The following is a 14,550-nucleotide window of genomic DNA, read 5'->3' as shown; positions in this document are numbered from 1 at the left end:
TATAATTTTTTGTGGAAATGTATGTTGAGTTGCCCTCAGAAAGTCATGTTTGACTGTAAGCATAAAGTAATTGAAGAAAAATAACTTTAAATCATAAGGGTTTGGAGTTTGATTGTTAGCATTTTAATTGCCTGTGCTTCTATATATATTTGTGCTAAACTTGGATTGAACATGAAAATGTATATATAATACCATTAGGTTGTTAGTAGCTACTCTCGATAATGAAGTTTGGTAATGAAGTTTGAAGTCCCTATTCAAGTAGCACAGTTAGGGTTCCTGTTGCGAATGGTTTCTCGTTTAATGTCGATCACTTATAATGAAACATGTATATATAATAGCATTAGCTTGGTAGCATGTACTCTGTAGTTATGTTGGGAAGAGATTTTTTTATGACAAAATACACTAAAAGTTCTTGTATTCATCTAAACTGTGTTTGGCTTAAATGTCGCACTATCAGTGTTGGCATTACAAGGTTGCCTCCATGTCTTAGATTTATCTCTAGATTGATAATTTTAAACTTTGAGATTGACTTTGAAAATGTAAAGTATGTTTCTCTATTTTTTTTAGCATGAGGGATCTAACATCCAATGTTTTCTTCCTTTGCCTCCTTGTGTCTTGTTGGTCATGGGTAATTTGAAGAAAAAATATTAAATAAGTATTATGTTAGTCTTTTATGTGTTTTTAAATCTGGTATAATTGAATTAAAATAATTGAATGTAATTTGGGATGGGTGTTAAATTAATGTCAATCACAAAGGTTACGTTGGTGTAAGTGGTGCCTGCTCAAAGGTTACGTACATTGGTATAAGTGGTGCCATCATTGCACAACTCTACCATGCCTTCTACGTTGATGATAACCCTCAAGCTCTTATTTTACTCATTATGTGGCTTGCTGCTGCTGTTTCCTTTCTTTTCCTTTGAACAATAACTTGTATTATTTAACACAGTTCACCACCCAAATGAGAACAAAGTTTTCTACCACCTTCTATATATCTCACTAGTCCTTGTCGGGTTTCTCATGGTTCTTATCATCATGCAAAACAACCTCAGGTTTACAAGGTCTGAATACATAGCCGATGAGGTTGTGGTTTTCTTCTTTCTCCTTCTCCCACTTGTTGTGGTGTTTAGAGAAGAAATAAACCAATTGAAAGCCAATATGCAAGGTCATTCAAAGACACACATAAATTTACTTATGTTTGTTGTTTGACCATATGTAGAGAAGAAACTTCGCTCCCAACAAGGAAGAAAAAGACAGTCAGTCCAAGAAATATTTTACATGAATTTAACTCTTCCAAAATTGTCAAGTTCTTCTTTGGATAGCCTCGTTTTCAGTATTTATTTATTTTGAGCTTGTTGTGGGTATTAAATATAGCTTATCACTTATCAGGAAGCAAAAATATAGCTTACAAGACCTGTTGTATGTGTTATTAAATTATGGAGTAAGATGTTTTAGAATAAATTGAAAAAAGCCATCTCAAAAGTGTTTGTTTAAACTTCAAAGATCACTTAGAAAATAGGTATAAGTAATTACAGTAGCTCATTTTGCACTAGGCTTGTATTTACTACCAGTTAATATATTTCCTTTTTCTTTGTTGCCCTTAAGTCGGAGATTTTGACATATCCAATTTTCATATACTGTTCCAGAAGCTTATATTAAATACACATTATAATAGAACCTCTCATTATACATAAGTGTAGGTTAGTTAATTGTCATAAGCTTGGAAAACATTGAATCATATAAAAGTGATGTAGTTTTAAGCCTCTTCCATTACTTCCATTGGTATTTGATGACATAAAGAAGGCATTGCTGAACATTGAGTTGGTATTTTTGGTATTTCAGACCCAATGAATGCAGGGTATATAGTAATTAACCTAGTGAAAGCCAATGTCACAAATGAAAGGGACACCAAGCTTTGCCATATAAGCTTTGATCCTATCATCCAACCCAATGAATGAGGGTATACCTCTGAAGGCACTTATCCTGCATTCTGTCCAATGCCACAACCAAAGGGTAACTAATTGTAAACCCTAGCTCCAGCCATTGCAACATTTTACTAGCTCAACCAATCAATACACGAATAGAGGGCAATTTCACACATTAATACAAAAGAGTATATATATATCACCAAGAAGGATATGGATGTGAGTGATTATTGTGTCTTGTTTGTTAAGGAATAATATTTATGGTGATGGCTCCACCCAAGCTTCTTTTAAATTAGTATAGGAGCACTTCAAAGTCATAGCCCACTTGCACTCCATGCTTTTAGTAATTCAATCATAGAGCACCAATTTTTAAGCTGTTGGGTGAAGAAGGAAAAGACATTGCTTCCTCCTATTTTGTTTTGTTTTCATTTTTTTCCCCATGTCTTTTTCCCCCTCTTTTATTCCATTCTATTTACTATTCAATGAATTTTTTTTCACTTGCAATATGCAGCCTTTTCAATTGTAAAGCTTGTTCTGCTTCCTAAGATTCAATCAATAACACCAATAATATAGCAACAGGTATGTTCTCTTCTTGCTTCACTCCTAGAAACATTTCCAAATCCTTTCTTAATTTGGTTTTTCATGTAGTTTTTTATTCTGTTAGTGTAGAGTATGTAGAGTATAGAGAGAAAATATATATGCGATGGGTATAAGTTATTAAGTTAAAGCATTAGGTTTTGACTTATCACTCCTTAACCAATAAAAAGCTTAAAGTTGCTTTTTCATTTTGTTTAAAAGATGATCAATACTTTTGCCATAATGTAATAAGAATTTATGAAAAAGGAACATACTATAGGTTCTGCTTAAAAACTTCCAAAAGAAAAAGGAGAAAAATAAATGATAAAAACCTTATTGTGGGGGTGACAGAGGGTAACTGGCAGAGAATTTATCAATTCCAGAAGAATAGAATGTCCATGTAATTGGCTAAACACCTAATTGAATGCCATCAAAGATTATAAAAATATATTACATTGATTCAGAATAAAGTTAGCTGATATTAACCATACACTTTTCTGAATTTTAGTGTTCATGGAATTGGGATATGTGAGAATTGCCTATATGAAAAAGGTGCCTTGGCTAGGCTTCGAATGCAATCTTATTTGGAAGAAAAACATGAATGGTTTATCATTCCTCTGTCTAGCTGAAAGCAATAAGTGCCATGCCATGTTACAAAAACTGGTCTTTTACTTTTTGCTTTATCACCATTTGGCTGAAATCGCTTGCTCTGTCTTGTAACAATAAGTTCACAACAAGCCTGTAATATATAACAACTATCATATTGCCAGGTCTTACAAGTCAGACATGTGTGATTGATCTTTTAGTTTTTAGTTTTTAACTCTTCATTTTTTATATAGTTTCTATCAAAATTGTTGTATATATAGTATCAGTGTCAAGAGCTTATAATTCATACACAGACTCGCGTTCCACACGGCAAATTTTGTTGCGCATGATCAATTTCAACAATATGGGACCCATATATTTTTGTTTCTAAAGCCATTAACATCATCCATTTCTTACATTCCATACTTTTTATACTTTTCGTGTTAGAACTTCCGAAAAGCAGAGTATCTTCAAATCTATTGAGCAAAACAATTCATAAAAGTATGGGGTGGTTTTTGTTTCTTGTCCTGAGTTTCTTGCTTTCTCATTTTCCTTCCCAAACGTCTTTATTGATGGCATTTTGCAACCATGATGATGCCTCCGCCTTGCTTAGCTTCAAGAGCTCATTTAGTCTCAATATCTCTTCTCAATCTTCTCTTGGGTATGAGTCTCCTTATCCAAAGATAGAATCATGGGAAAATGGTAGGAATTGCTGCTTGTGGGAAGGGATGAGTTGTGACACCAAGTCAAGTCACGTAATTGGCATAGACCTTAGCTGCAGTTTCCTTCAAGGTGAATTTCATCCAAACACCACTCTCTTCAAACGCATTCATCTTCAAAAACTCAACCTTGCCTTCAATGATTTTTTCAATTCTCCAATGCCTAACGGTTTTGGTGATCATGTGGCTCTTACTCATCTAAATCTATCTACCTCTGAATTTAGTGGTGTTATTCCTTCTAAAATCTCTCACCTCTCAAAATTTGTCTCGCTTGATCTCTCATTTCTTGAAATGAGAATTGAAGCAGCAACCCTGGATAATGTCATTGTAAATGTAATTGATATATGGGAGCTCACTCTTGATGGCCTAGATATGTCCTCCATTAAACGAGCTCTCTATCTTTGTTAGTGAATTTTTCATCCTCTTTGGTCTCTCTTAGTCTTCCATGTACAGGATTGCAAGGGAAGTTAGCAAATAACATAATCTGTTTACCCAATCTTCAAAAGCTTGATCTGTCTCATAATTATTATCTTGAAGGTGAACTTCTAGAGTTCAATCAGAGCACTCCTCTTAGATACTTGGATCTCTCTGTCACTGGTTTTTCAGGAAAACTTCCCAATAACATTAACCATTTGGAGTCTCTTAACTATTTGGATTTTGAATTTTGTGACTTCGAAGGACCTATTTCTCTATTTTTATCTAATCTCACGCAAGTAAAACACTTGGACCTTGGTTTCAACAATTTCAGCAGTGAGATTCAATCATCACTTTCAAATCTTCAACATCTCACTTTCATTGATCTTTCTGATAATAGTTTCACTGGACCCATTGCTAAATGTTTTGGGAACATCACTCAACTAAATCACCTGAACCTTTGTTGGAACAATTTTAGTGGTGAGATTCCATCATCACTTTCAAATCTTCAATGTCTCACTTACATCAATCTTTTTGATAATAGTTTCACAGGACCCATTCCTCAATGTTTTGGAAACATCACACAAGTAAGTCATCTGACCCTCCATGGGAATAAATTTAGGGGTGAGATCATGCCATCATTTAACAAAGGAAAAGATACTTATCTTCTAAAAAAACTACCACTCGATGCACATCATCAGTTAATATATGTGTGTTGTATCTTCTAAAAAAATATCTATCTTAGACGCCTCATTATTCTGTTGTAACTACTTGCTACATGATGTGTTTGAATCCAATATTCACAATCCAATTTTTATACTATAAAAGTCTTTTAAATTCTCAATCCAATATATCCCTTTAAGATAGAGGCCAATTTTGATTTGTAAGGTGTAGGGAGGAATTGTAATTTTTTCAGGAAACTTTTTTTGGGGGCAAACAACACCTTGAACAACATATACTATTAGTACTTAAAAACTGCGTGTTATACCATGGATTGAACATTTGCAAGGAAGCTCCTACTATGTCTCATTTACCTTTGCAAATAATAGCTTTCTTTTCTTTAGAGCATAGGAAAGAGAAGCAAAAGCAATAATAAGAATTTTGGATGAGTATGATATAGTATATGTCCAAATACTAAATTTGCAGAAGTGACAATTGAAGTAACGTATAGTATAAATGTGGAGGTTAGTTTAAGAAGTTTGATTACGTCTACTCTTGGTGTGAGGGAAGGTATAGGAGGAGAGAAATACTAGGGATTTGGAAGAAAAGAAGTCTATCTTTAACTTGGGATGAATAATTTGGTCATAGTGGTCCACTACGAGTATGAGGATGGGAAATAATTGCAGGATAGTTTAATTATATCCAAAATTATAGCTACTACATGACTTCCCAAACTTGTTCAGGTGCATTCCCTTGTTCCCAAACTTCCATCTTAGAAAATTAATGTGAAGCTTTAAGAATGATAAGTTATGAAGGAAAGTTTTTGATTTAGGGATGACACTCCCATCCTCATACTCGTAGTGGATCACTATGACCAAATCTATTCCAATGTACTATTTGAGGATTTTTTAAATTCCACAATTTCTTGAGGATGATTTAGATAAAATGATGAATTTATAATTGTGGGATCAAACATGAGAGATGCAAAAGAGGTTCATTGTCTTTTTCTTTTTATTTCTTTTTTCTTTTTCACAATTTTCTATTTTTTTTTTCTTTTTCATTGTTTTTCTGGTTTCTCGCTACTCCTTCTCTCTCATTAAATTTAATGTCATCTTCAATGTCATGACGACCCGAAGATGCTGTCAACAAAAGCACCTCCACTGCTTCCAGCCATAGTACATTCTCGGTCCCTACCACCTTCCACAAACCATTGACAGCCACATGATCTTGAAAGGAGAGTAACAAATTAATTAAAAACTGATGTTCACAAAGCGGTTCAGCAGTTATTCCTCTTTCTTTTAATAGTATCTTAATCCTGAATATTTTGAAGTGAAACACCTTATCTGCGTATGTGCGGGTCAGCTGTAAACGACAAGTCATGTTGTCACCTGCAACACCTACTGAGGCGTTAAATCTTATTCCTCTTTCTTTTAATAGTATCTTATTCCTGTTTCTTTTTGTTTGTAGGTAGTAGCTTTTTTCTTGTCCCACCTACTGAGGCGTTGAATCTACACTGTTGTGTTTGCTTTCTCATTACTGTGATCCCAGTCGTACTTGTTATTTACCATATTTTTGAGGTATGTATGTCTTCGACTCACAACAATGATAATTTAATTCTTCTTTATATATGTCGTGATGTATTATATAACTAAATTATGAGCATTGTAAGTGAACCTTAGTTTACCGTTTGAGATTCTATACATCGATTAATACGGATAGTTTGTATTAATCGGTGTATTGAATCTTGAATTGTCCGTTTGGACAGTTTGGGAAGAATAATTTTTTATAGTAGATTATTACGTATATGTTAATTTTGTTTTCTTAAATTTGTCAACATTTCGGTATACTTCATTTCCCTTTGTTCTCCGAGTGCATACTTGAATGTGGTGGATAACAATACATCACTGCTTTCATCTCGTGTACTTGGAGACTTAGGAGAAATGCTGCCGAAATTTTGAAAAATTTAGAAAAGACAATTAACTTGTACTATTGTATCTACTATAAAAAAAATACTTCCTGAATGGGATAGGGCCACACCTTTACTTACAAAAGTGAGGTTTAGATGCATGTTACATAACTTCATAAAGTTGTGCAGCAAACAGAAAACATTGATTGAAGTTGGATGAGAGCATCATGCATCACTGATGAGTATGGGACTGGGGTGGAACAGTTTCTCCAATTTACCAAAATGCATGCCCCCTCCTTAGGCTGCAAATATTTTTGTCCATGTGTGAAATGTGCAAATGGTATACACCATTCGCTAAATGAAATAAGATCGCATCTAATATGTCATGGGATGATTCCAAATTACACAAAGTGGATATGACATAGGGAATTGCCAGACAATCCAACAATCTCTCACACTGAGGCAATCGATGCAGATACAGGTTTTCGTATAGAAGAAATGATTTGTGACCTAGGGCAGGATGGTTTTTGGCAAGCACATGGTCCTTTGTATGAAAAAATAGAGAATGATTCAAAGATTACTTTGTATTTTGGGTGCACAACATTCACAAGGTTGTCTACGGTGTTAGCTTTGGTCAACTTGAAGGCACAATTTGGGTGGAGCGACAACAGCTTTACTGAATTGCTAATGTTATTGAAAAAATTGCTTCCTGAAGACAACACGTTGCCAAAGAGTCAATACGAGGCGAAGAAGATCTTATGTCCAGTGGGAATGGAGTACCAGAAAATCCATGCATGTCCAAATGATTGTATACTATATAGAAATAAGTATGCAGAAATGCGCACATGCCCAACATGTGGTGTATCCCACTACAAGGTCAACAACCATAAAGACAGTTATGTTGCAACCACATAGAACAGTCGTCCAGCAAAGGTTTGTTGGTATCTTCCAATAATACCAAGGTTTAAGCGATTGTTTGCTAATGGACATGATGCAAAACAATTGATGTCGCATGTTGAAGGCAGAAAAATTGATGGATTGTTACGACATCCGGCTGATAGTCCACAATGGAAGGCATTTGATTCTTTGTATACTGATTTTGGGAATGAGGCCAGAAATCTAAGGCTTGGTGTTGCCTCGGATGGAATGAACCCTTTTTGGTAACTTAAGCAGCAGTCACAGTTCATAGCCAATTTTGTTGATGATTTACAACCTTCTTCCTTGGTTATGCATGAAGCAGAAGTAGAAAATGCTTTGCATGATGATTGCGAGACCAGGACAGCCTGGTAATGATATTGACGTGTATCAAAGTCCGTTGATTGAAGACCAGAGAACAATGTGGAAACATGGGGTAGATGTTTGGGATACGAATTTGCAGGAGACCTTTAGGTTGTGTGCAATGGTTTTTTGTACCATAAATGAGTTTCCAGCATATGGAAATTTAAGTGGTTACAGTGTGAAAGGCCATTGTCACAACCTACCCTTCGGCGGGAGGGCGACGCAAGGCTCACGGGTGGGTCTTCCATGGGAGGAAAATGCACGGAGTCGCCACTAACATTTATTCAAGGAAAACGTCAGAAAAATCAGAATGTGTGGTTAATGAACTTTAATCGTGAAAGGTTCGAGAGATGTTTTTACACACGGGGAAGGTATTAGCACCCCATGCGTCCGTTAGAAGGGACGACAACCTCTAATCAAGTGTGCAAGACATGACTTCAAAAATATGTATTTTCCCCCTTTTTTATATTTTTTAGCTTTTTATGGGCCTTTTTGTATTTTTTATCTTTTTGTGGTCAACAAGGGTGTTTTCCTCGCTCCTACGTATCCTCAATTGCGATGAGGAAATCAGACCTACGTAGTTCTTTCAGAATAAAAAGTTGGTTAAGTTGTTTTTATCTTTTTTCGCATGATAGATTTTAATTGAAAAAAGGTCATTTAAGGCGTTGGACCATTAAACGATCTTTTGATTTTGAAAGGAGAGAAACGTTAAAGCGTTGGACCATTCACAACTCTGGTTGTGCTCGCATAGTTGCCTTCCTCTAAGATCAGGGGAGTGTCCTAGGAATTGATAAAAGGAAACCACTGGCCCCTCACCCAGAAGCGCAATCCTCGGTTAAGCATTAAAGGTAGAGGACCTTGAGTTCGCTGAAGGCGAGGACATGTAGCCTTTTGAAGGCGAGGACGTACAACTCTCTAAAGGCGAGGACGTGTAGCCCTCTGAAGGTGAGGAGGTACAACCCTCTGAAGGTGAGGACATGAAGCCCTCGAAAGGAGAGGACGTGAAGCCCTCGAAAGGCGAGGACGTATAGCCGTCTGAAGGCGAGGATGTGAAGCCCTCTGAAGGCGAGGACATGAAGCCCTCTGAAGGTGAGGACGTACAACCCTCTGAAGGCGAGGACGTGTAGCCCTCTGAAAGCAAGGACCTATAGCCCTCTGAAGGTGAGGGCATGTAGCCCTTAGAAGGCGAGGACGTACAACCCTCTGACGGCGAGGACGAGTAGCCCTCTGAAGGCGAGGACGTGCAGCCCTCTGAAGGCGAGGACGTGCAGCCCTCCGAAGGCAAGGACGTGAATCCCTCTGAAGGCGAGTGCATGTAGCCCTCTGAAGGCGAGGACGGAAGCCCTCTGAAGGCGAGGGCGTGCAGTCCTCTGAAGGCGAGGGCGCGAAGCCCTCAAAAGGAGAAGTCAAGCATCCCTCTGAAGGGGAGGACGCACAACCCTCTGAAGGCGAGGGCGTGCAGCCCTTTGATGGCAAGGACGTGCAGCCCTCTGAAGGCGAGGATGTGCAGCCCTCTGAAGGGGTGGGAGTGCAGCCCTCTGAAGGCGAGGACGTGCAGCCCTCTGAAGGTGAGGACGTGCAACCCTCTGAAGGTGAGGGCATGTAGCCCTCTAAAGGCGAGGACGTGTAGCCCTCTAAAGGCGAGAACATGCAGCCCTCTGAAGGTGAGGACCTACGGCCCTCTAAAGACGAAGGCATGCAGCCCTTTAAAGGTGAGGAAGTGCAGCCCTCTGAAGGTGAGGGTGTGAATCCCTCTGAAGGCGAGGGCATGTAGCCCTCTAAAGATGAGGACGCACAACCCTCTGAAGGCGAGGGCTTATAGCCCTCTTTAGGCATGGACATGCAGCCCTCTTAAGGCGAGGACTTGTAGCCCTCTAAAGGCGAGGACCTACAGTCCTCTGAAGGCGAGGACGTATAGCCCTCTAAAGTCAAGGACGTGTAGTCCTCTAAAGGCAATAGGTACTAGTACCCAAGGGTCCAACCTTATGAGAAAGCAAGAGATTAACTCATCGAGAGGGCTGATCATCCCAAATTCAAAAGATTGGACATTAGATGTAGGAAATCTATGCAGTTAACATGATTTTTAGGGATGCAGATGCATGCAACCTTTGTCTTGAAATGCTGTAAATGCGGACTTCGTATGCAACAATGCAATGAAATAGAAAGTTGTACAATGTTCATGACATTTTTTCCCTATTTTGTGATTTTGATTTGATTTTTGCAAGAGGTGATAATTCATGCAACCTCATCCTATCTTTTGCAAATCTCTTCGAGAACTCCCTCAGAGTGTATGCCTTGTTTGATTTACTCACTTGACAATTTTGGAGTGATGGTGATGGAGTCATTTAATCATTCCATTGAAATCCCAGGGTTTGTCACTTTCTTTTTCTGTTTAAAAACATCAACGGGTGAAAAATTTTGACCTACCCCTAGGTTCGCATGAGGCTCATGCACGGTGCCCTTCATTGCCCTAGTGTAGGGCTTTGAGGTATCAATCGTTGTCTTTCATTATGACCTTGTAGCAGGGAACCTATTAGGTGAGAACTTCTGATCTGCCCCTAGGTTTGCATGAGGTTTATGCATGATTCCTTTCATTGCCCCAGTGTAGGGCTCTGAGGTATCCATCATTGTTTTGTTTTCACCACCTTGTAGCAAGGAATAATGAAAGAAGCGGTTGATTCATTCAAAAATAATTTTTCAAGGATGAGAAATAGTTGAAGGATTTTTCAGTTGACGGATTAAGCAAATGACTCCTATTCTTGATAACTTACTTCTCTCTCAAAGAGACAAACTTTCAGGAATGATAAAATGAGGTCACCTGAATGTCTATATTTTTAAATGAAAACACAATCAATCAAATGTTTTTTTCTTTTTCTTTTTGAACTTTTTTGCTTTACTCGTTGTTTACGACACCCTCACCAAATGTGTAGCACGAGTAATTTCTGATTAAACGGTCTTGGAAGTGCAAACTCAGGAGCGCAGGTCGCTTGAGCAAACAAACCAATGGCTTACACTCACATTCCAGTGGAAGCAAAGATGTAATTACCAGAGGATGAGGGACAAAGATGTCAAATTTATACATTTTATTAGAATTGTAACTATGGTTTACAATAATGGCATAAACTTGAAAATCCTAATGAGTCATTAGAGACATCTAACAACAGCTTTCAAAATTGCCCCATGTGTGGTGTCGCTTGTCAATGTTAGGATTCACAAGCGATTCTCCTCAAATTTCAACCAGCCTGAATCAATTAGACTTTGCACTTTACACTTCAAGGTCATACAATGCTTAATGGAATGTCCCAGAACTCCTCCATGTTGTGTTCGATTCGTATCCTCGGAAAAATGGAGGTTGAGGAACCTTGGCAGGGGTTATGGCTACCATTGCATTATCAAGTAGATATGGGAGCAAGTTAGCATATGACACCGGAATTTGGGGTGAATCCTGCAGGCTTTTTGCTGCAAAATTCCTTTTTGGTTTGCGCTATAGGTGGTGTTTGGGCATTGGTCGTGTGGTGAGAAGGCAGGCCTTGTGGCTGATTTGGGGATGGCTTTTGTGGATGATTGGGTGAGAGGGACTGTTATTGGCTGAGTAATGACATTGTTGGGCTGATGGGAAATTTGACCGTGTAGGAATGCCAGTCATAGCAAAGGTTTCTCCCTCATTCTCATCCTCTTCATTTGCCCCAGTTTTTGCATTCATCAAAGGGATGATTAAATTTGCCTCTTTCCAGACCCATTTTGATCCTTTCGCTGGCAAAGACCAATTCCACAAAGCTTGAAGGTTTGTAACCCACCATTTTTCCATAGAAGGGTTTTGCAGGGGTATACCACCAACTGCTTGCCCTTCAGTGGCATATCCGAGGCAAGGCTCAAAGTCGGCTAGATTGTGGTGGGTAAATTCATGTGTCTTCCCCATGGGTTGAGAGACATGTGCATAATCGGATTGAGGTTGTTGGCTCTCAATGAGTATGGGAGTGGAGTTATTGACATTCTCACTGGGAGTGTACGCCACATTGGGTGGTGTATAGTTGGAAGGCAAGCCATATCGCGGGAAGGCATGCTTGTTTTGAATTTGCACATAATGGGGGCTGCCCGTAGTTCCCTAATCTTTGCCTACCATATCTGAGGTTGGATGATTCATTTGGTTGAGGCCAGATGGGCGCGTCAGGTTCACCTTAGCAACAGCGCTGGTAGCGGCAACTACAACCGCATTGGCTTCCATTATCTTCTTCATGCTCATCATGGCCTCCATCATTGTGGCCATTTGCTCTTTCATGGCCTCTATGTCGGCCTTCATTTGCTCTTGCACCTCCTCTACTTCACCCATTACTCTAGCTCTAGCACGGGTTCAGTAAGGGCACCGTAAAGCGCATTCTTTCATTTGATTACAATGATCACAGTTCAGTTTTCAAGGAAAGAATGCAACGAGTAATGCAACCAATGAAAAGCATGGATGTATGCGAATGATGGACTATTGAAGTATTGTAAATTTTTACGCAGGACATGGGGTTGAATCAATTTAGATTTTAAACATGATGGACTATTGAGGAAATCAGACCTACGTAGTTCTTTCAGGACTAAAAGTTGGTTAAGTTGTTTTTATCTTTTTTCGCAAGATAGATTTCAATTGAACAAAGGTCATTTAAGGCGTTGGACCATTAAACGATCTTTTGATTTTGAAAGGAGAGAAATGTTAAGGCGTTGGAACATTAACGATCTCTTGTTTTTTTTTAAGGAGAGAAACGTTAAGGCATTGAACCATTAACGATGTCTTGGTTGTGAACGAAGAGAAATGTTAAGGCATTGGACCATTAACGATCTCTTGGTTTGTTTGAAAAGGGGTGGTCGGCAAAAGTGGGGCTTTTGCTCCTACGTATCCTCGATTTGTGGTGAGGAACTCAGACCTATGTAGTTCTTTCCATAAAGCAGCAAAGTTTTGTGTTGATTTAATGCTTTTGAACGGTCCATGTTAATCGATAAAATCAATCGAATGGTCCATGTTGATTTTAGTCAATTCATTCAAGGAAACTTTCAAAGAAAAACATTCAATTGATTTTTTTTATTATTTTATTCAAAGATATTTTGATTATTTTATTATATTTTTTCAAAGATATTTTGATTATTATATTTTATTTTTGCCTTTTTTGATTTAACTGAAGTTACAATGTGAACGATCGGTTGGATTTTATTTTAATAGTGATTAAACGAGATTACAACACAAATGATCGGTTGAAATTTTTATCAATTATTAGGGGAGATAATAGCTTAAATAAACAGTAAAAAACTCGTCAAAATTGGAAGAAAAGAAAATCGAAAGTGAACTAGATGAAGATGAAAGCAAACAAAACAAGAAATGAATTGAAAGTCTCAAATTCAAACACTTACTGGTTGAAGACCAAAGAACAAACGATGAACGAATGAAGAACGGTGAAGAACGGCAGAATATCTTCACGGATTTGCTCACGGAAACATCTCAGAAGCATTACGGAAGCACCTCATCTTGGATTTTCTTCACGAAAACACGTTTTTTCACCCAAAACAGCTGAAATGCATAGCATAGGGGTCATGGATCCTTGAAAATCAGCCTCTTCCCCCTATTTAATGGGGAGGTGCTTGCCGCCGAGAGGCTTCTTGAGGAAGATTTCTGAGCGCACCCCAATTATTAAGTTCACCCCCCTTTTTGTACTTTACAAAAAACTTATGGAAGCCTTACGAGAGCGTTTCGGAGGTCGCATGCCGACAAACAATGGTCCCCGGACGAAATTAGGGTATGACAGCCATCACACATGTCCTATATGTGAGAACAATACAAGTTTCGTCTAACTAAAACATGGAAAGAAAACAATATACACAAGGCATCGAAGATTTCTAAACCAGTTCCATCCATATCGGCGATTGAAGAAAGCTTTCAATGAATCTCATAAATATGAAACTTCGCCCAAACCATTACATGGCAAAGAAGTTTATCATCGTGTGAAGGACATCATAACTATCTTTGGGAAGACGCAAAAAAAAAAAAAAAAAAAAAAAAAACCCCGTGAGAAAAACATCTGGAAGAAAAGGTCCATTTTCTTCGATCTTCCTTATTGGTCTGATCTTGATGTAAGACACTGTATAGACTTCATGCATGTGGAGAAAAACGTTTGTGATAGTTTAATTGGCACCCTTCTTAACATTAAAGGCAAGAAAATGGATGGTTTGACGTGTCGTCAAGACTTGGTTGGCATGGGTATACGAGACCAGTTGCATCCAATAGCAAAAGGGTCGCGAATGTATCTACCCCCGGCATGTCACACAATGTCAGCTAAGGAAAAGAGGAGTTTTTGTCATTGTCAGCAGAACATGAAAGTCCCACAAGGATACTGTCATACCCTAATTTCGTCCGGGGACCTTTGCTTGATGACATGCGACCTTTGTTTGGTCCTTGTAAGGTGCTTGACACCCATCATTAGGCAATTTGTGAAATTCCGGAACATGCCGAAAAACA

At 38.3% G+C, this 14,550-nt stretch overlaps 1 protein-coding gene across 1 annotated transcript; it reads left to right on the top strand.

Annotated features, from left to right (window-relative positions):
• Positions 1-3,655: 3,655 nt before the first annotated feature.
• Positions 3,656-11,842, top strand: LOC100800035 (receptor-like protein 6). Its single transcript, XM_026126339.1, has 4 exons — positions 3,656-4,205; positions 4,340-4,803; positions 11,551-11,628; positions 11,795-11,842. Exons 1-4 carry the CDS (start codon positions 3,656-3,658, stop codon positions 11,840-11,842), a joined length of 1,140 nt encoding a protein of 379 aa, XP_025982124.1.
• Positions 11,843-14,550: the final 2,708 nt, after the last annotated feature.

The sequence above is a fragment of the Glycine max genome, chromosome 17 (assembly GCF_000004515.6).
Source record: "Glycine max cultivar Williams 82 chromosome 17, Glycine_max_v4.0, whole genome shotgun sequence".
Classification (NCBI taxonomy): Eukaryota; Viridiplantae; Streptophyta; class Magnoliopsida; order Fabales; family Fabaceae; genus Glycine; species Glycine max.
This window is presented reverse-complemented; position numbering and strand designations above follow the sequence as displayed.